The 18677-nt window shown below is 54.7% G+C and overlaps 4 protein-coding genes across 4 annotated transcripts; 1 reads left to right on the top strand and 3 right to left on the bottom strand.

Moving 5' to 3' along the window:
• Positions 1-5659: 5659 nt before the first annotated feature.
• Positions 5660-6971, bottom strand: BZA05DRAFT_10924 (uncharacterized protein). The gene is made up of 3 exons (XM_051478555.1): positions 6294-6971; positions 5780-6218; positions 5660-5681 (listed from the first exon to the last, which is right to left on the bottom strand). The coding sequence occupies exons 1-2, from the start codon at positions 6789-6791 to the stop codon at positions 5940-5942; spliced, it is 777 nt and encodes a 258-aa protein (XP_051344291.1). The 5' UTR covers positions 6792-6971; the 3' UTR covers positions 5660-5681; positions 5780-5939.
• A 414-nt stretch (positions 6972-7385) lies between these two features.
• BZA05DRAFT_10899 (uncharacterized protein) lies at positions 7386-8541 on the top strand. Its single transcript, XM_051478553.1, has 2 exons — positions 7386-8047; positions 8106-8541. Exons 1-2 carry the CDS (start codon positions 7603-7605, stop codon positions 8345-8347), a joined length of 687 nt encoding a protein of 228 aa, XP_051344290.1. The 5' UTR covers positions 7386-7602; the 3' UTR covers positions 8348-8541.
• Positions 8542-11903: 3362 nt separating this feature from the next.
• On the bottom strand, positions 11904-14704 carry BZA05DRAFT_330278 (uncharacterized protein; the record flags this gene model as incomplete). Its single annotated transcript, XM_051480526.1, has 3 exons — positions 11904-12115; positions 12155-12853; positions 13147-14704. 3 exons carry the CDS (start codon positions 14702-14704, stop codon positions 11904-11906), a joined length of 2469 nt encoding a protein of 822 aa, XP_051344289.1.
• Positions 14705-18137: 3433 nt separating this feature from the next.
• On the bottom strand, positions 18138-18598 carry BZA05DRAFT_382134 (uncharacterized protein; the record flags this gene model as incomplete). The annotated part of the gene is made up of 2 exons (XM_051482077.1): positions 18138-18241; positions 18309-18598. A coding segment is annotated over one exon (281 nt), but the record flags the coding sequence as incomplete, so codon positions are not given.
• Positions 18599-18677: the final 79 nt, after the last annotated feature.

Genomic DNA, 18677 nt, shown 5'->3' with positions numbered 1-18677 from the left:
CTTACGGCCAAACAACGTAGTAGGTAGGGGATCGGGCTGGGGATTCGAAGGAGGAGGTGGCAGTGGCGGCGATGGCGACGGAGGCCGTTGCTGTTGTTGATTATCTTGTCGTTGTTCCCGTTTGGAAGACGACGGGCCTATTGAGAACATACGGTGGTCGGGACGGACGGTAGATGTCGAGGAACACTTTGACTGGAGTGAACACTGGGGAGGTGAAGAGCGTGAGATCCGGATCCCTGAAGGCACAGGCCGTGAGCCATTTTTTATCTGGAACCCCGGAAGAGAAGTGTGTATCACCTTTTTTTTTATATTATTATTATTATTTTATTATTATTTTTACCGGCGTATCAGTTTCGGGCTTTCAGCTATCGGGGCTTGCTTGTTTGTTTATCTTCACAGCCCGGTAAATCGAGCCGAAGCTTCAGTTTTGGCTGACAGCCCTATAGGTCGGTTAGTTTTCACCGACGCCCGTCCGAGGACTCGTCTAATCGCGTGTGTAATGAATGGGGAGGTGGTGATGGGAACGGCAATGGAGATGGAGCAGATATCAGAACGAGAGTTCTAAATGGGGGTGGGGAGGGGGACGGATTGAAATTGGAATTGGAATGGGAATAGGGATGGGAATGGGGGATGGGAATGGGAACAAAGTGAATCAATCATGCGTAAGCAGCAGCAGCAGCAGCGGCAGCAGCGAGAGCGACCAGCCGGCAGGCGATGTTGATCTTGAGCATGACCTGACACGGTGACATTTCACGCACATCGCCTCTGTAGATCCACAGCTCTGACCCCGTCGCCACCTTAGGTACTTCGGTAGGTACTGTTCCTCGCCTCTCCCGAACAAGAAAGAAAGAAGAAGCTTCACACGAGAGGAAAAATGAAATAGAAATGAAATAGAAATGCATACCTTAACTTTAATACGGTGGGCAGAAGGGGTGAGGAGAAGAGGAGAGGCCGCGAGATGAATGGGGGAAGACGACGATCAAACTGTCAGGCGCGGTGGTGGTGGTAGTTACTCTAGCAAGTCAGCGCTTCAACTCGATAGGTATGATATGATATGCCCCCCCGCGCCCCCGCCCCACTCCCTTCCGTATGTATGCTTTGCAACTACAGATAGATATGATAGCTGCAGAACTTGCCTGGACTGAAGTCCGGGGACCCACAACGAAAGCCACGGTGTTGACGCCTTATCGAGCGAGCAAAATCGAATGGCGACAGACAGACAGGAAGAGAGGGTGCGTGTGTATGTACCAAGATGTGTATCCGTGGCGGTGAGTGATGTACGAATGAATAACGGAGGATGAGCGCCGAGCAGGTGGTGGTGGTGGCTGTCAAGTCTTTCCAACCGTCTCCTTCTCCCTCTCTCTCCACTCCTTCCACACCCTCAGAAAGGCCGATGGCCGATACGGTACTTAGTCAACCCTGTTCGATTCGATTCGGGCAACACGCGGACCAAAGAAGAATAACCACTTTCTGTTGCCAAAAAGAAAAAGAACTGGACTTATGTAGGTGCTATGCCAGAGCGTGAGATGTGCTCCGGTCCGTAAGACGGCAAGCTTTGGTCCGCCACTGTCCACAGGCCTTTAGGTGCTCAAGCGAGAAGGTAAAGACTGTTTTTGTTCTTGCTTTCTTGCTTTCTTGCTTTCCTTCTTGCTTTCCTTCTTGCTCTCCTTCTTGCTCTCCTTCTTGCTTTCCTTCTTGCTTTCCTTCTTGCTTTCCTTCTTGCTTTCTCGGTAGACGATAGTTACTTAGGGAGTAATAGTAGAAAGTGATGATAGTAGAAGTAATAGTAGGTAGTGGTAGTCAAGTAGCGAAGTAGCTACTCCATGAAAGTATGTGTGATAGTTCCTTACTTTGCTACCAAGTTACCAACAGCAGCAGCAGTTATGTATGGCAGCTATTGATTGGCGTCAAAGGTCCAAGATCCAACCGGCATGCAACGGGAAGCAGTTTGGATGGATGCCTGATGGATGGCAGCTGTATGGCTGATGGCTGTCTGATGGCTGTCTGATGGAGTGGATGGATTGGATGGGCCCGAGAAGAAAATGCGAATGAATTTACGGTAACCACTGTGCTCTGGCGACGGCGGCGTTTAGCGTCGGGGGGGGGGGGGGGGGGGTAGGGAAGAGCTCCACGGGATGATCGTTTAGGGACGATGGCCTATGGGGGGAGGGATGTTTTTTAATTTTAATTTTTTTATGGGGGGTGGTAGGATGTTACTGCTGCTATGGATGGTGAGTGGTGAGAGGTGACTGTTGAGTGGTGAGCACTGAGTGGATTTTGCGGCAGATAATATTATTTTGGCTGTAGTGTACTGTGTACCTACACTACGGGGTGGGGGGAGTAGAATGATACTCTATGCAGACTCCAGAGGCGCACACAAAGCAGAGCAAAGCGAATGCAAGCAAGTGGGAATAATGTGGCTGCAGCGCAAACTTCGCTTTCGTCCGTAGTCCGTAGTTCATAGTTGACAGAGCTGGATCTCGAACCACACTCTGCACACATACATATAACCACCACTGCCACTACGATCGGCCTTAGTTACGATAAGCACACCCCTGGTCGGGCCGCTCGGAACGGCTTGACAGGATGGATGTGGGCTTGGGAGGGGGAAGCCAGCTGATTGGTACTCGACACAACTAGGGGGGTTCGTTTGTCCAGTCACCAGTGAGCTCTGCAGGTGTTGCAGCTGGGCTGGGGGTGGCTGTTGGTGTTTTTTTCTTTCTCTCTTTCTTTCTCTCTTTCTTTCTTTCGTTATTTCTCTGTTCTTTCTGCGGCTGCTCGTGGCAGTGGGATTTATGCTGCTACTGCTGCTGCTGGCGGCGGCCGGTCGGTTAGGAATGGGGATTGGTGATTGGGGGTTATTATGGTTGTTGAAGGTGTTGGTTGAGTGTTTTGGAGTTTATGCGATGTGGAGTTTCGGTGGTGGGCCGGGATGCACAGACGAACGTGACTTTTATGCAGTTCGGGTTGCGGCGAGCGGAGGTGGAGGTGGAGGTGGGTGAAGGTTGTGAGACGGGGAGACGGGGGTGCGATGCGGGTGCACGGGCGATGAGAAAGAGAGTCTCTCTCTCTCTCGGGGGGGGGGGGAGGGGTGTGTGTGCGAGTTAGGGAGGACGGATGAAGATCAGGAGCAGGAGCAGCAGCAGGAGCTGCAAGAGCAAGGGCGGGAAAAGCAGCGCACAGCATAGGTGCGCGGGAGACCAGATCGGCGCAGAGCAGCGCAGAGTAAAGGGAGGGCCGAGCCGACGGACTCATCCCATGTACCTCGAGTACCTTCCTGCGAGCGGCGAGCGGCGAGCGAAGCAGAGCACACAGGGAGGGGCGTGGATCTCTAAGCGGGGATCAAGTATGGACCGGTTAGCGCGGCTGCAATAGCCATCACGGTGGAGAGACGCCAGAGGAAAGAAGCAAAGAAGCAAAGAAGAAAGAGCGGAAGAGGCTAGATACCAACCAACACGGGGACCAGCCAGACCAGACCAAAAACAAAAAGCAAACCACAGAGCAATGGCCATGTGTGCGGAGGAAGGCAGTCTTGCCTGTGCAGCAGCAGCAGCATCAGCAGCAGGTGCGGATTCGGAAATGAATCAGGAAGGCAGCACTGTAGGTATTGTAGAGTAAGTATCCGCCGTGCAGTGCCTCCTGCAACCGTCCACGATGCACGATCGGTGCGGAATTTGGAGATATCTAGGTAGGCACTCTATGCATACGGGGCTTCACCGTTCACTTTGACCGCTTCCACCCACCCACCCCAAGCCTTTGCCAATGCCAATGCCAATACCAATGCACCACGGCAATCAGCATAAGCTCTGTTTATGTACATACGGAAGCCTAAAGGACGTCTGGGCACTCCACTCCACTCACCTCATCTACGGTACTCTAGGTACTAGCCATACCGATCCCCACGCAGCAGCAGTCGCCGTCCTTGGCTCTACCCGGGGGGTATGTATGTGAGTATGTAACCAAGCAAGTAAGCAGGTGAGCAAGTACTCACCCAGAGTAGGATAGAGCATCCACGCCCCAAGACGCCCCAAGACGCCCACGGAAACTCCCACTTACCTCACTTACCTAACGCCTCCGCGGGCATCGCATCCAACGCCCTTTCTTTTTTTCTTTCTCGAGCCTTCTCTTTGTCAGATCATGGATGGAAGGAAGGAGCGGGAGCTGCGGCTGCCCATGGGCCATGGGCAATGGCATGGCATGGCATGGGTTATTTACCTTAAGATACCACACCGCACCGTACCGCGCCGCATGCACACCGTACCGCGCCGCATGCACACCGTACCGCGCCGCATGCACTCCGGATCCACCGATGGAACCATGGGATCCCAGCCGCCCGACGCCCAACGCCCGGCGCCCGGGGACACTGGACCGTGGTCGTTGGCGAATGGCGATCGTGTGCGTGTAGGAAAGGAAGTTTAACTGACCGCCCCTCCCCTCCCTCCCGACCCCGCCTCGGGTGGATCGATAGACTTCAGCTAGGTATATGGTTAGAGTACCGTAGGTGGAGGAGGTAGAGGAGGCAGAGGAGGCAGAGGAGGCAGAGGAGGCAGAGGAGGCAGAGGAGGCAGAGGAGGTAGAGGGGGTAGAGGAGGTAGAGGAGGTAGAGTACCTTAGGTGAGGTACTTGGTTACTAACGAGCAAAGATGGATACCTACGCCTTGGATCTTGAGGCTTGGGTTGGGACTCGGAAGTCGGAAGTGCAACATCTAGAGTATCTAGAGTACCATCTACGGTACGGTACCGTACGATGAATATCCAGCCAGACAGCCGTGCCTACATTGTAGGAAGGACAAGCCCTTTAAGGAAATATCCACTGCGTGTGCGTGTGCGTATGTATGTTTGAGATCTCGACATGGGAGACTGTGGTTCCGTCTTCACATATGTGCCTTCTTCCTATACTGTACTGTGGAGTAGGTAGAGTACAGGCTTCACCAGCTGAAAAGAAAAGAAAAATGCCCGTGTCTCCTCACCAGTGACCAACTCCCTTGCATCCGCGGCCAGGAACACCGCGCACACTGCCTGGTGCCCATCTGAGCAGTGAGCAGGCCTTTTCCCATCGCAAACCAGCAATCCCATCTCAACCGGAAATCGACATCGGCAGGACCACCACCACCACGACCACCACTACATACCATGGAGAAATGTGCTGCATCGTGAAATGTGATCAAGAACCGACATATTGACATGTTTGATTGGCCCCGCCACTGGGCACCAGCTGCAGAGCCACCACACCACCACTGCACCATGGTAACTGCCGTATTCTTCAGGATATCTAGAGTATGTAGTTAACTGTGTACCACTCTACCTACTCTAACTACTTCCTAGCACATCAGTCTAGGCCTCTGGCTGTCACCCCCAGTAGAGTAGGTACATATGGTTAATCGAACAGAACCCACGATGCCAATGGGTTTTCCGCAAACTCGATGGGGCCGCTGACTTCTGCAGCTGTGTCCCAAGGTAACTAGAGTGCTTACCATACCTAGTGTAGAACTTATGTAAATAGTGGTCCCCTCCGATCGAAACGGGATCACGAACGACTCCGGTTCCTTGGTGGAGACTGCCTAAACTACCCCGCTAACTACGGTAACTAACCAACCAACCAACTATCTCGTGGGTCGTAACTGCTTCCCCGTCACAACTCCGAATAGTTGCCGGTAGGTTGAAGGAGAGATGCACAATATCTGCTTTAAGTTACCATGTGCTCTACTTACTTTAAGCAGATAGTGGAGTCGTTACGCTGCTGCCGCTGCTGTACTCTAAACTAGCAGGGAGAACTTACAGTAGAAGAACCGAGAGCTCGCGAGAACGGTAGAGAAGCAGGCAACTACTCTACCGTATGTATGATATCTAGAGTCAATCCTGCGCGAGAGCGGTAACTACCATACATGCTTCATACATGAGGAAGCAGGTATGTATGTAGGCAGAGTCTCTTCTGCACTTCACCATCTACCGTGTCTGTTGCTGTTATCGTTGTTATTGCTGTTGCCGCGAACGTCTCGGCGCTTTTTTTCTTTCCTTCTTTCCTTCCTTCCTGCAAGGCATGACATGACATGAGCAAAACCCCTTCCGATTCTTCCAACTGCAGCTCGTCGGAATCCGGACGTCCCCCTCGTCTCCAGACCCCTCCCCTCCCCTCCCCCCAAGCTCTCTCTCCGTGAGATCCATTCTGTGAGATCCACTCCGCCAGCACCTCGTCGACGCTCTCGGAGGATATCGATCTACTCACGTATCGCGATGACTTAGCACACTGCCTGCTTGAAACTTCCTCGCATTGCTTCACTCAGGATACCTACCCCACTGCCGGCCTGCTCGGGAAGTTCCATTCCGGCTCGTCCGGCTCCGGCGTTGCACGGCTTGCCCCCAAGCTGCATCGCCGGCTGGAAATGGCATCTCGCATCTTGCAGTTTTCTGCCGGAAAGAAAGAAATGAAAGAAGAAGAAGAAAAAAGCAATCACTGCAGTGTTTCGAATCGCACGGCTTTGAACTTCCAACTCTCTTTCTTGAGACTTGGTTCCTGGTAGTGGCACCTGCACCCGCTCTCTTTGTACTCCCTGAGGTAGGTACTTGTTCTGTGTTTCGGTATCTTCCCGTAGAGTAGGTGAGATATGTGGTGATAGGCTTCGGAGTGGAGTGGAGTGGAGTGGAGTGGAGTGGAGTGGAGTGGAGTGGAGTGGAGTGGAGTGGAGTGCACTGCAGTGGACTGCAGTGCAATGGGAGTACAGTGGTGGAGGAGCATTGGCCTTTGTCGTTGGCCTTTGGTCTTTCGTTGTATCGGCAGGTAGAAGGCCCATCCGAGCGAGACCTGACACTTCGGAACATGGCCGTCTAGTTGACTCTCTCTAACGGAAGCAAAAAGGGAAACTTCGCAGATGCCCGCTGTTCGGTGGAGACAGAGAGCATGCCATTCCGTCCGTCAGAGGCTCCTGTTTGCCTAAAACGCCCTCTCCCTCTCTATCTCTCCCCCCCCCCCCCCTCTCTCTTTCTCTCTCCCTCTTCCTCTCCCTCTCTCGTCCTCTCTTCCCTCTCTTCATCTCCCTCTCCCCCTCCCTCCCTTGCACTCACCACTCCAGCCAAGAATTGCAAACACGACTGGACGAGATTTCTTCAACTTCGAATCCCGAGCTGCTTTTTTTTTCCTGCAGCGGATATGCAGGGACATGAATGTTGACCTGCTGATAATTAAAGTATTCGCCATTTTGGCAATATTGTTATTATTCCCTGTTGTTTTTTTCTCTCGATCGGTCCTGAGTTTCTCCAGATTTTTCTTTTATTTCCTTCTTTCCTGTTCGCTGGGATAGGATGGGATGGCATGGGATGGGATGGGGAGGCCGCGGCGGACCGGCGGTGTCGACCATCACTCGCTGCCGATCAATATTCCCTCTCCCTCCCCCCCCCTACATGCGTATAGGGAAAAGGGAGGGACGCGAACCAAGCAAGCAGAAGAAGCGCATACAGAACCTTAACTACCTGGCTGGCTGGCTGACTCGGGCCACCATTGAGGGCTCCTGCCCGGACGTCCACGTTTCACACACTCACACTCTCACGAAGAAATTCTCTGTGACAGGCCAGCGACTTCAGCGTGGGGTATGAACAACCCATCGGATGCGAGTATTTTCTTTAGATGGGGAGGGGAGGGAAAAGCGGCATTTGATGTTTGGGTGTTCGCGGACGGACTATGTACTACGGTACCTATACACGCTGGCCGCGGTCCTGGAACAGTCCGATTGTCCGACACGAACAGAGCAGAGGGCAGAGGGCAGATGGCAATCGCAGTGGATCCGATCCGTCTCTTGGGCACCTCCACCACCATCGCCGCTACCACATACCACCACTACCACTACCATCGCGCCATGCGGGCGTCGACGTTTAGCAGACGGGTGGGGTGGGGCGGCCGGGGTTCGCGGTAGACACGGATCTTGCGCGCGAGAGAGCGTGTATCTGCGGTTTCGACGACGTCCGTCGACGACGGCGATCCAGGGCTCCACACACGCGCGGAAGGAAAAGGACTCGCCACTTGATTACCTACAGGTGTGTGTTTCGGCAGCTGGTAGTTACCGTACCGTACTCCACCGGAAAAGAAAGCTAAATGCCTCGCATGGGGATAGGATGGTGCATCCCAGGACTCTGTCGTCTCGGGCCGCGCAGTCTGGCAACGGTACGGCACTCACTCACATGCGACACGGGTTTTGGACCTCATCCCATCTGCGGTGTCGGGGGCACTACTGGTACTACTACCACTATGAGGAATGGTAGTTGCTGGAAGCTCATCCCTCCCGGTGGTGGTGGTCAGGATCCTCCCTACCCCAGCACGATGTCGGCCATAACCCTAGGGTTCCATACTGTATGAATAATCATCAACCGGCACGATGGCCAGTCACATCTCACCTCGCTGTGATCCTTGAGGCACGGTCCGTGGCAATTGGTGCAGCATTGCCGCCCATAACTACCCACGCCTGGCGCTGATGAACAGAGGCACTTCTTCGGCAGATCGTTCGGACCGAGAGGACGTGTGCTCGTGCAGATAGCGCCACACACGGGCTCCGGGTACAGCATCTACCGAAATTCCCTAGCGGAGCACAGTGCTCACCGAGTGCGCCACCTGCTCACGGCGATGGTGGCAGGTAGTCAGAAGAATCCCCTCTGCCGTGGGAATTACCCGACAGCAGAGTACGGCTAAGATGGGGGCTATATTTCGCCTCCCTATTTGATTGGTACTTATGTACCTTCCTACCTAAAGTACGTATACTCTACACATTTATGATTCCAAACTGGTCCTTGTAGGTAGATGTTTTAATCCCCACGTACACCATCAGTATGTACAGCTCATTCAGTGCTTGCTGGCAGCGCCACTTCCACATGATCGTGATGGCATGCAGACAGGGTAGACCGGCGGGAGAGCTGTTTTGGCTTGACTTTTGAAACATGGTTGCTGATCCTGGGTGCCTGGGTGCTGCGAGTTGTAGTGTGTGCAGCCACGCATGTTTGTGCGCCTGCTTCTGAGTTCCTCGACGTCCCCGCTTTGGGATACCAATATCTTACCTTCAATTCGATCAGCTCTTTCCCGTTGCACTCCAACAGCGCCTTACATCTCATTCCGCTCCGTTCACTAGGCGTGGCGGTGTCTCATCGACTACTCTCGAGTTGCTACCTCGCTCTCACGATGCATGAAGGGCTATATATAGCGAAGGTTGATAACCTTTTGCTCTGCTCTGGCTGCTGCTGTTGCCACCGTATCATGTTGCTGACGGTGGCCTGTAGAACGGCCTCCCCGAAGAACGAGCATCGACACCGTGCCGCGGCAGGTCATTTGGACCAGTGCAGCTGTTGGTTCGACGGTGTCTCTCTCGTGTTGGTGGTGGAGGTGGTGGTTGCCACGAACACTTCTCACTTGCTGTGCACTGCCTGTTTGGCCGGCAATGCCTGAAGCGCAGACAATGCTTTCCGTACCGCTCGCATCTAAGGAAAAACATGTGTGTGTGTGGCCATCCATGGTGGTGGTGGCATGGGGGGAGGGGAAGAGAGGGAAGAGAGGGAGGGAAGAGGTAAGATAGTGCTGAGAATATGATGTGATATCTCACATTTCTCCCTCCCTCCCTCCGCTCTCGTCCACCCACATCCACAAAGCCATGCAGTTGGCCAAAACCGTACATAAGTACACAGCAACGGTGGCCGGCGACGAACATTTTTCCAAAAAAACGTGGCGGCCGCAGGCTGACGGCCAGTGCCCTCGCTCTCCCCGTCTGCAAAATCGAAGCTGGTCGTCGGTCGTTGTCCAGGCGGAGTATCCCGCCCACGAAACACGAAACACGAAACACGAGCAGTCATCATCCCTCACAATGGGATGTTGCATTGTGATCGACATCGCTTCCTAGCCCCATTGCCTACACCGGACGAAAAGCAGATTGATGGGTGGATAATCCAATGGAATGGCCGGGGGGGTAGGATGAGTAGTGGTGGTGGTGGTTGCAATGGTGGTGGTAGTGGTGGATATGGTGGGGGGGAGGGATCGATATAGGGTGGTTGGGGGGGAGGGGCCTGGGCATCGAGATTTATTCCTTGCTCTTCATCGGTCTTTAGCCACCCATCTTTCTTCGTCAGCTCCTTTCCTTCCCTCGTTGGCAATAGTTCCATATCGACCCGCCAGTCTGGAAGCGACCGCTCGTACCGCCGCACCACCGCACCGAACGTTATAACTAGTCCAGAGCAATAATAGCCACCGACGGCGAGAACGTTTGCATGTTTCTCTTGATCTGAGAGGAGCTGACCTAACTGGCTGGACGGTTCGATAGATATCGAGCATGCCGTGGGATTGATATATCATATCTGCTACGCACGCACGCACGCTCGAACACTCCTTCAGCTCTGTGAGCCAACCGTCCGTGTGCCAGAACTTTTTCGTAGGTGAAGGGCGTGGCCTTCCTGCCTCCTACGGTCGAGAACTAGATCCGACGCATACACGGTGCACTCTACTCTACTCTACTCTTCCTTACCCTACCAATACCCACAAGCACAAAACGTTCCAAGCGGGGGGGAAGGGGTGGTGATTTTCGTTCGTTTTCGCTACCTACGCTCGTGTGGGGGCGATGGATTCCAAGATCGAGGGGACAACTACCAGCAACTGCAGATCGGAGCAAGCAAATTCCGGGTTTTGTTTTCTACCGCCGGACACGGCGGTCGGTGGCGTGATGGATGCCTAGGTACTAGGTACCTAATCTGTTCGACACCGGTCACGGTCCATCACTCACTCACTCACGCACTGGCCGGTGGCTGCACAGGCAGGTAGGTAATCCCTCAGTGTTTCGGCGGTAGCGGATGAGTAACCCACAACGAACTTGAGCGGAGCGAAATTCCAGCGAACGGGTCCCGCCCCCACATGGTTTTGCGGGCTTTCGCCCCTCCGAGGGGAGGGAGGGGGCGCGGGCGCGCGCGGGGGGGAGAGGGGGGATGTACGTACGAGGCATTTCTTTCTTTATGCCGCGCGCTGAGACATAGGTAGCACCCATGATCACTCGGAACACCGACAAAGCGCGCAGCAGCACGGACTCCCAGCCCGGATCGGAGAGCTGGCCGAGTATGGAGGTAGGTATTACACATATCTATACAAACACACGCATCCGTCCCGACGCACGCATGTAAGTGCGGATATATGGATGTGTGGATGTGTGGGATGTAGTTATGTGTGTATGGCTCGATTCTCGATACTCTGATCCTACCTACTCACATACTGCCCACCGTCGCCGGTCCGTGCCGGGAGTCTCACCCGTCCACGACTGACCCCCTGTCGGTTCCAGGGTCCCGGATGCCCCAGCCAAGTAGAAATTGTCTCGCAGGCGTTTGCATTGGTACTCGGCCGGGGACTTAGGGGTCCGAGGGGTGGCTTCGGAGGACTATTTTACCGCTCGCGACTCCGTTCCCAGCTAGCGAGTGAGTTCTTCGGGAGGGGGACTCGTATATACACACGCGATCTCACTCGTTGGTATCGGTGGTTAGCTAATGCCGACTACATAACTTATGCATATAGGTAGAAAACATCGCATCGCGTGAGCGGATTAGATGCAGCTAGCACCTACTTAGAGTACCTACGGTATGCATAACCGTTGGCAATGCATTCCTCAGCCTTGCCTTGCCTTGCCTTACGAGGAAAAAGAAACGAAAGCATAAGCATTATGTACGCGTGCATATTGACAGATCATGATCATGATAAATGTTCGCCAGCCCCACCGCCTACACACTCACATAAACTATTGCATAAAAATTGTCTATACGAGTAGAGTGAATAACATAAACACCGCCCCTTCCCCCACCGAAAAAAGGAAAGAAAAGAAAAAGAAGGAAAAAGAAAGAAACCCAAATGGCCTAGATTTCAGCGCCGGTCCGTCCAGTCCGTCCATCGTCAACCGTCATTATCGTCGTCCTCGTCGTGAAATAAAGGAAACTTTGTTATCACTATCACTACTAATCCTCCGTTTCTTCCCCATCTTTCCCTCGCGCTCATCCTCCCCCACGAGCACCATCTTCTCATCGTCCCACCCAAAATCTTCTTGCTGGAACCCCCACTGCACTCCGTCCGCAGCGAGCCCACACGCCTGCAGGATCTCGTCGCGGCCGATAAACACTGCGTCGTTACCGCCTCTGCCCCCGCCGTCGCCGTCACCGTCGCCCTCGCCCTCGTAGAGCAGCCACAACCCCTGCTCGGGCACAACGTTCTCGCACAGATTCCAACTCTCGAGCACGGCCTTCTCGACTTCCTTTTTTGGGCGGCCGAGCCAGCGCTGGCGCTGGCAATGGTCTGTAGTTGTGGTTGTGTTAGCGGCGGGGGTGAGACATGTAAACCCCACGACTTCGCGGTTGGAGTCGGCGGCGGCCAGGTTCCAGACAAACATTTTCCCCGGGCGGCAGACGGCGAACGATTGTTGGTCGTGGGAGAGCGCGGCGCCGTGCCAGAAGCACAGAACCTGGTTTGGGGTGCGCACCCACCATCCGGCGCGCTCGTTGGTGGGCTCCCAGAGCGTCTTGCTCGTGCCCGGGTTGGAGGTGGATGAGGGGACGTTCCAGTAGTAGTCATCGAGTACGTCGAAGGGCTCGGGGATCCGGCCGCCGTCGTTGTGTTCCGCTGTGTACGAGCCCCATGGAGGTGTGGGCCGCTCGAGCGGCCACACCCAGTTGCAGTAGTCGTGTGAGCCGGAGATTATGTTCTCCGAGGTCAGGAAGAAGGCGTCTTGGTGGACGCGGGTTGCGCGGTTGCCTGAGGGCCCCATGGCTGAGCTGGGACGCGGGTTGTAGAGATTTTTGAGTTTGTCTACTCGCATGAGGTTGTATTCGCGGTGCATGTCGTGATGCCGAAAGTCCCAGACTGGGCAGTGTTAGCAGGGGTTGTAAGGGATTTGAACGAAAGAAGGCAGGGAGAGGTCGGCAGGCCGGGACAAATGCAGAGATGTCCCAGGTGTTTTTCTGGAAGAAGGGAGTAGAAAGTCAAACCAGACTTTCCCTACAACATCTAATTTAGAAGACTGGTGTCCATAAAGCAGGTGTTCTCATTTTTCATGGACAATGCATGGGGCAAAGGATTTATATATGCAATGGCCATGGGCGGCCGAGTGCGATAGGAAATATCAAACGATGGAGAAAAAGAAGAGAAAGACGTACAAAGATTGGGAAACTCGAGCAATTTCACTGTTTCTCCCGTCATGGCGTCTAACACATGGAACTCGCGATCAAACAATTGCTGCATCGACTGAGACGTGGTTTCATTCCACCGAATTAGCGCAACCGCATGCCTCGCATTGATCTGAATATTGCACACGACCGGATGCAATGCCCTTGCCCGGCCGGCCGCGGTTTGATCGCGGTACTCGAAGTCGCGGCGCCAGCGAAAATTCATCCCTTCCCCGGCTGGCGCGGCTTTCTCGGGGAGTTTGCCGCGCATCTTCGAACTCATGCCATTGGTGTCCTCGCTCATGGCCGAGTCGAAATTATACATCGGTGCCTCGACACAAAACAACCGAGGGTCCTCGGGTGGGTCGAGGTATTCATCCAGGTCACTCGGGTTTCGATGGGTGAAGAAGCTGCACAGTAATACCCCCTCGTGACTGGTACACCTTGCCACATGGGCTTTCTCATCGGCGACGTATTCCGGGATGGTGGATAGGTCCCATGTAACAGCCGCTTGAGTCATTCCGGGAGAGCGAGCCTGAAGTTGTGTCGACTGTAGGCCTTGAAGTACCCGTGCTTTGACAAGTAGGAGTCGGTTCGTTGTATGTTTAAAGATCCCCGGCGCAAAGAATCCCACGTTGGTGCTCCTCTTGAGGCCTTCGGGAACCTTGCCAGCTTTACCGAAGCGCCCGTACTCATCAAGCCGCACCATATATTCTTCGCCGTAACGTGCCGACAGCGATATGGTCCAGCTCCTAGAACCCTCGTCCGGTGTAACGGCAAACATGTCTGGCCCCGGTTGAGCACAAGCAATCAACAACCTCCTCGGCCTCCGACCATTCCTCCCGATCTCCTTCCGCCGAGTTTTCTCCATTTCCCATGTTGACGCCGGCGGACAAACCCTCTTTGCGCCGAAGCAATCGACCCCTCCTTTCCCCTTCTCTCCCGTTCCAAACTGACTGTTCTCCGACCTCCCGAACACCTCGACGAGATTGCGCCACGAGGTCTGTGATGCCTCATCGTGACCCTGCACATCCGAAAGTTTCTCCGGTAGCCATTTCCAGCAGCTGCGTGCGGCCACCATCCAGAATATTTCGTCAGTGAACTGATCGCCCCGTTTCAGTATCTCCCGGAAGTGCTTGCACGTGTGTTCTATTCTGAGTAACGTGTTGACACCGAATAATTTCTTTTCCCGAGGATTCTCGTTCGGTTTTGGCTCGGTGAGAATCGATGCGGATGCTGAGGACGGTCCGGCGTGTTGGACTAGGCGCGGCCGCACGTGTACGTCCCCAGTAGTTGCCCGCCGGGAATAAGGTCGGTGGGGCACCAGTCTGTGCTTGTACTGCGGCGGCCGGGGCGGAGACCATAGGATGGCATATCGAAATATCTCCACCAGTATCTCGGTTGGAAGATCGGTCAGAAGCAGGCCTTTAGCCTTCTGGCCAGGTGTTGGGCGGTCCGGTAGGATGCAATCGCAGGAGGATGGCCTCCGCTGGGGCGATGACCGTTGGTCTCGGGTACGTTTGCGTCCTGTTACGTCGCCGGGCGTCATAGGAAAGCTTTTGCGGCTAGGAACCGTATTACTACGGCCTACACAGCTCCCGGTTGGCAGCGAGTGCGAGAATACGTCATTTGGCAAGGAATTCGACTCCATAGGGTCAGGCACTAGAAGCAGTCAGTCTTGAGACCATACACGTGAGTGGTTATGAACCGACAGGAAGAATAGAAAGCGATGTCCGACATCGTGGTATCTTCCCCCGAGCTAGTCCAGGGAGCCTGAGTATTCTGGTCCATCCCCACGATTCCCAACGGATCAATTAGGTCCATAGTTAGAATCAATCCCGGCGGCAGAGGACTCAGCGAGCCGTCCCTCAGACGGATGTCCTCGAGCCCAATCAGGCCCAACGAATCGACCCTCGCCAAGCTGGGGCTTGGAATCGCCCAGGCTGCCGCCGCATCTTCTTTTGCCCCGAAGGTAACCATCGTAGTGGGCGACATCGGATCATCGAATACCGAAGACACGGCAGGCGACGACGACGTGCTCCCGTCGCCATCGTCCTCCTCGACAGCATCACGCAAGCCTTTGAAGGGGCTTGCCCACTCGTTGAAGAAGTTGCTCGAGCCCGACGAGCGGGGAGCGCTCAGAAACTGATTGCCCGTCGAGCGCGGGGGGGATGGCAGTCGTCCGGCGCGTCCTCCCCCGACCACGGGCATCACACTCTCGAATATCATAGCGGCGCCAAGCACAGGCCGAATCGGGGCAAGGGTTCGGGGGAAATCAGGTTCGTCTTGCTGCAGACGACGTCGTCGGGTGGTCGCCGCCGAGATATTGATTTTTAGCTTTGGTATGCTGTTTTGCGAGTCGCGGTCACGATTCGGTTAGTTGGCGAGGCACCTGCTGGCGAGGCGGACCGGACCGTCCATGTATCTGGTGCAGTGGATCCAGTTTGAGGGGCTGGGCTGCGGATGTACTAGCAGGATCGTCGTTGTATGGGTATTTTTGTTGGTTACAGTGGTTACAGAAGTCGCTGTGCTGAATTCGAGTCAGTCCTTCCTTTTCTCCGTCTTCTTCTTCTTTTCGGCTTGTCGTTGGGATGTCGAATCGAGTCTGACAGTGATGGAATATTGCAGGTGGGGATCAGACAGACGGCTCATTGAGGAGGGATCACAAAGCCCATGCGGCTGGGCGCCGACCACTCCGTCTTAGGAGGCCGGGGAGCTGAGGCGGGGGAGGGATGTGGGGTGGCAGGGTGGCAGGGTGGCAGGCTATGGCTTCGATTCCATGCACGAGGCGAGGAAGTCGGGGGATTCTGCACAGCCACAAGCAACAGATTCCGGGGTCCCCCCTAGAGGGCCACACGTCGAAGGTGACGATCTGTAGTTACGCAGGAAGTGGGACGGTTCGTCGTGGTAGGCAGGCTGGGAGGCTGTTTCACGCTCGCCCGGTCCTCAGAGTTGTCGCTGATATGTGCCACCTATGTACGAAATGTGGAGTGCTGATGGCTTCCCTTCCGATGCGGCGATACGGGCGTCTGCAGAAGATTGCCGTTGCTCGACCGGGCAGTGTGGGGAAACCCCACCGTGCGATTTCGTCAGCCCTGAACCATCTACGGTATCCATGCACAAATACTAGTTATCTAGTAGTTAGTGGCGTCGACAGTGTGTACGGGATGTGCTATATAGAAGCAACATAAGGCACAGACCCTGGAGAGGTGATGTTGCCTACATACACACCTTGCGGAATTTCATCAGGCAGCAGCAAACAATACGACCACGGGGAAGTACGGTAGATGTCGCACATAACCAAGAAAGTATCTGCATACGCTTCTCGAAGGATTATCTACCGTTACCATTACCATTACCAAACCACCATCCATCCCTCACACCAGCAACTGCGATGTGTGATTCGTCGCCTCCCCCGCAGCGAAAGCATCCACTGCAGCGGTAGGTGCTGACATTGCTGGAGACTGGAGCGGAAAGATATCCGTTTGTTCGTCGCACATATCTCCGATTCTATGCATCGGGCGCGGAGGAACATCCTTCCATCCCATGCCGGATGCTGGTGATCAGCTTAGTCACCCTCTCTCCAAACCTCCAGTGCGCACTCGCCGAGCAAGATGTGGCAGGGGTAGTTACATATGTAACTGCCGGTATGCACGAGTCGTACGAGTCTGCGATGCGCACGACATAGAGTAAGCGGTGGTTCGGTGCTTCTGCTGAACATGTGCACTGCGCATGCCCCGAAGCCATGTGGAACGCTGCACTGCAACGGAGACGCCGCCGCGCCGTCTTCCACGGACAACTACGTACAGGGCGGCGACGACAACTAACAGTGGGGCTGTGGAATCCTCTACGCTGAAGTCTAAACTGCGCCGACATACCTATATGTAGGATATTGAAACAATGCCGCTGGCAAACAGTGCCTCGGAGGCAATTTCGAGAAGAGTCAGATGCCGGGCTGAGCACAGTGCTAGTTGTAGAGCAGTCCGAGCCTCACGATCAGTGTTACCGGGTGGGCGGGTGGCATGGGTCGTGGGTCGTGGGTCACGGGCACTCACTCCGATATGTAACTATCGTCGTGCACAGGCTGGGTGTGAGCGCCCCTCCAGTGTCCACTGCGAAATATCCACGGCTCAAGCTTTACGCCGAGTACCTAGTGAGAGACCCTTGACTGGTGTGGACGACTGATGAGACTGATTCAATTGGCTAAAAGCAACAAGAAAGAAAAGCAGCCTGTGATCTCCAGACTGAACATATTGATAATAATGTCTGCGGTGGTGGATAAGGTCTGATGTGTTGAACAAGAGACCGACCGACCGACTAGACGAACATACAAAAAAGCAACGGAGAACATTCCAACGTTGAAGCGACCTCATCGGGTCTGCCCGCCATCGCACTTTGGTCCCACCATACCGCCGCTCGCCGGTCACCGCAACGCTGAACGGCACTCCACATACACAGCGGCCTAGTAATCGCTACTACCTGAGCCCTTGCACGCATGTCCCGTCGGCATCCGTCGGCAACCCGCCTGGATCATCACTGATCACCACCAAGGCCCAACTAGCCCGGTAGCCGGCGATCGTGAATGACCCAGACACATGAACGGGGGACCGCCGTTGAAGAAACGAACCCGTCGGCGATCAAATGTCTTCTCGGGCCATCTGCGCAGCTGCGCTGGTCGAAGCTTCGTTTCTTGCAGTCCGACGATGTATGCACAAGATGTAGGTACTCGCGCGATTCGATCGCAACGGACCGGGGGCGATGGAATTCTTCCTCTTGGATATCACCCCCTGTGGGCTTGGTGGGAATGGCATATGGATGATGGGAGGTACGGGGCTGATGTGGAATAGGTAGTATGGCCGTACCGTATGTGGCGGTAAATTGATGGTTTCTCGCGCGCTCTCTCTCTCTCTTTCTCTCACTCGCTCTTCGAAATTCGAGTAAACAGGTTGCAGGTGTTAAATAGCAAAAACTTGCACGTGGGGGATAGCAGAAGTGGTAAAAAAAAGAGCTATGAACGCAGTGTTCCATGGACGACGGTGCATTATTCATTGATGGCTCATGGGTGAGTGGCAGCTTCAGGTAGGATGTAAGTACGTACCCACAACCAACTGTACTCGGTCATTGAGCTAGGTATTCACTGTCCGTTCCATCAGTAGCACCAGTTAGTCACCGCCCTCATCCCCCGACGCCATCCCGAACGTCGTCTCCTCCCTCACAACGACATACAACCACCCATCAAAGTCCGCATGTCTCGCATGAATCTGCGCCATCGTCATCGCAACATGTGGCAGTTCATGTTCCACGCCGACCATACACCAAAGGGCCGTCGACGCAGGGACCTTCGGCAGCTGTCGCTTGCGCACCAGGAACACGAACTCGCCGAACCGCAGGTCCGCGCGCACCGACAGCTTCTTCTGCGGCACGATCGACGTCTCAAGCATCACCTGCACGTGCCCCGCCGCATTCAGCCGCCGGAATACGTGGTACTCTGATAGTCGTTGCTGTAATGTGTGCGTGTACTT

Source organism: Tricharina praecox (assembly GCF_024521635.1).
Source record: "Tricharina praecox strain CBS 144465 chromosome Unknown BZA05scaffold_1, whole genome shotgun sequence".
NCBI lineage: Eukaryota > Fungi > Ascomycota > Pezizomycetes > Pezizales > Pyronemataceae > Tricharina > Tricharina praecox.
This window is presented reverse-complemented; position numbering and strand designations above follow the sequence as displayed.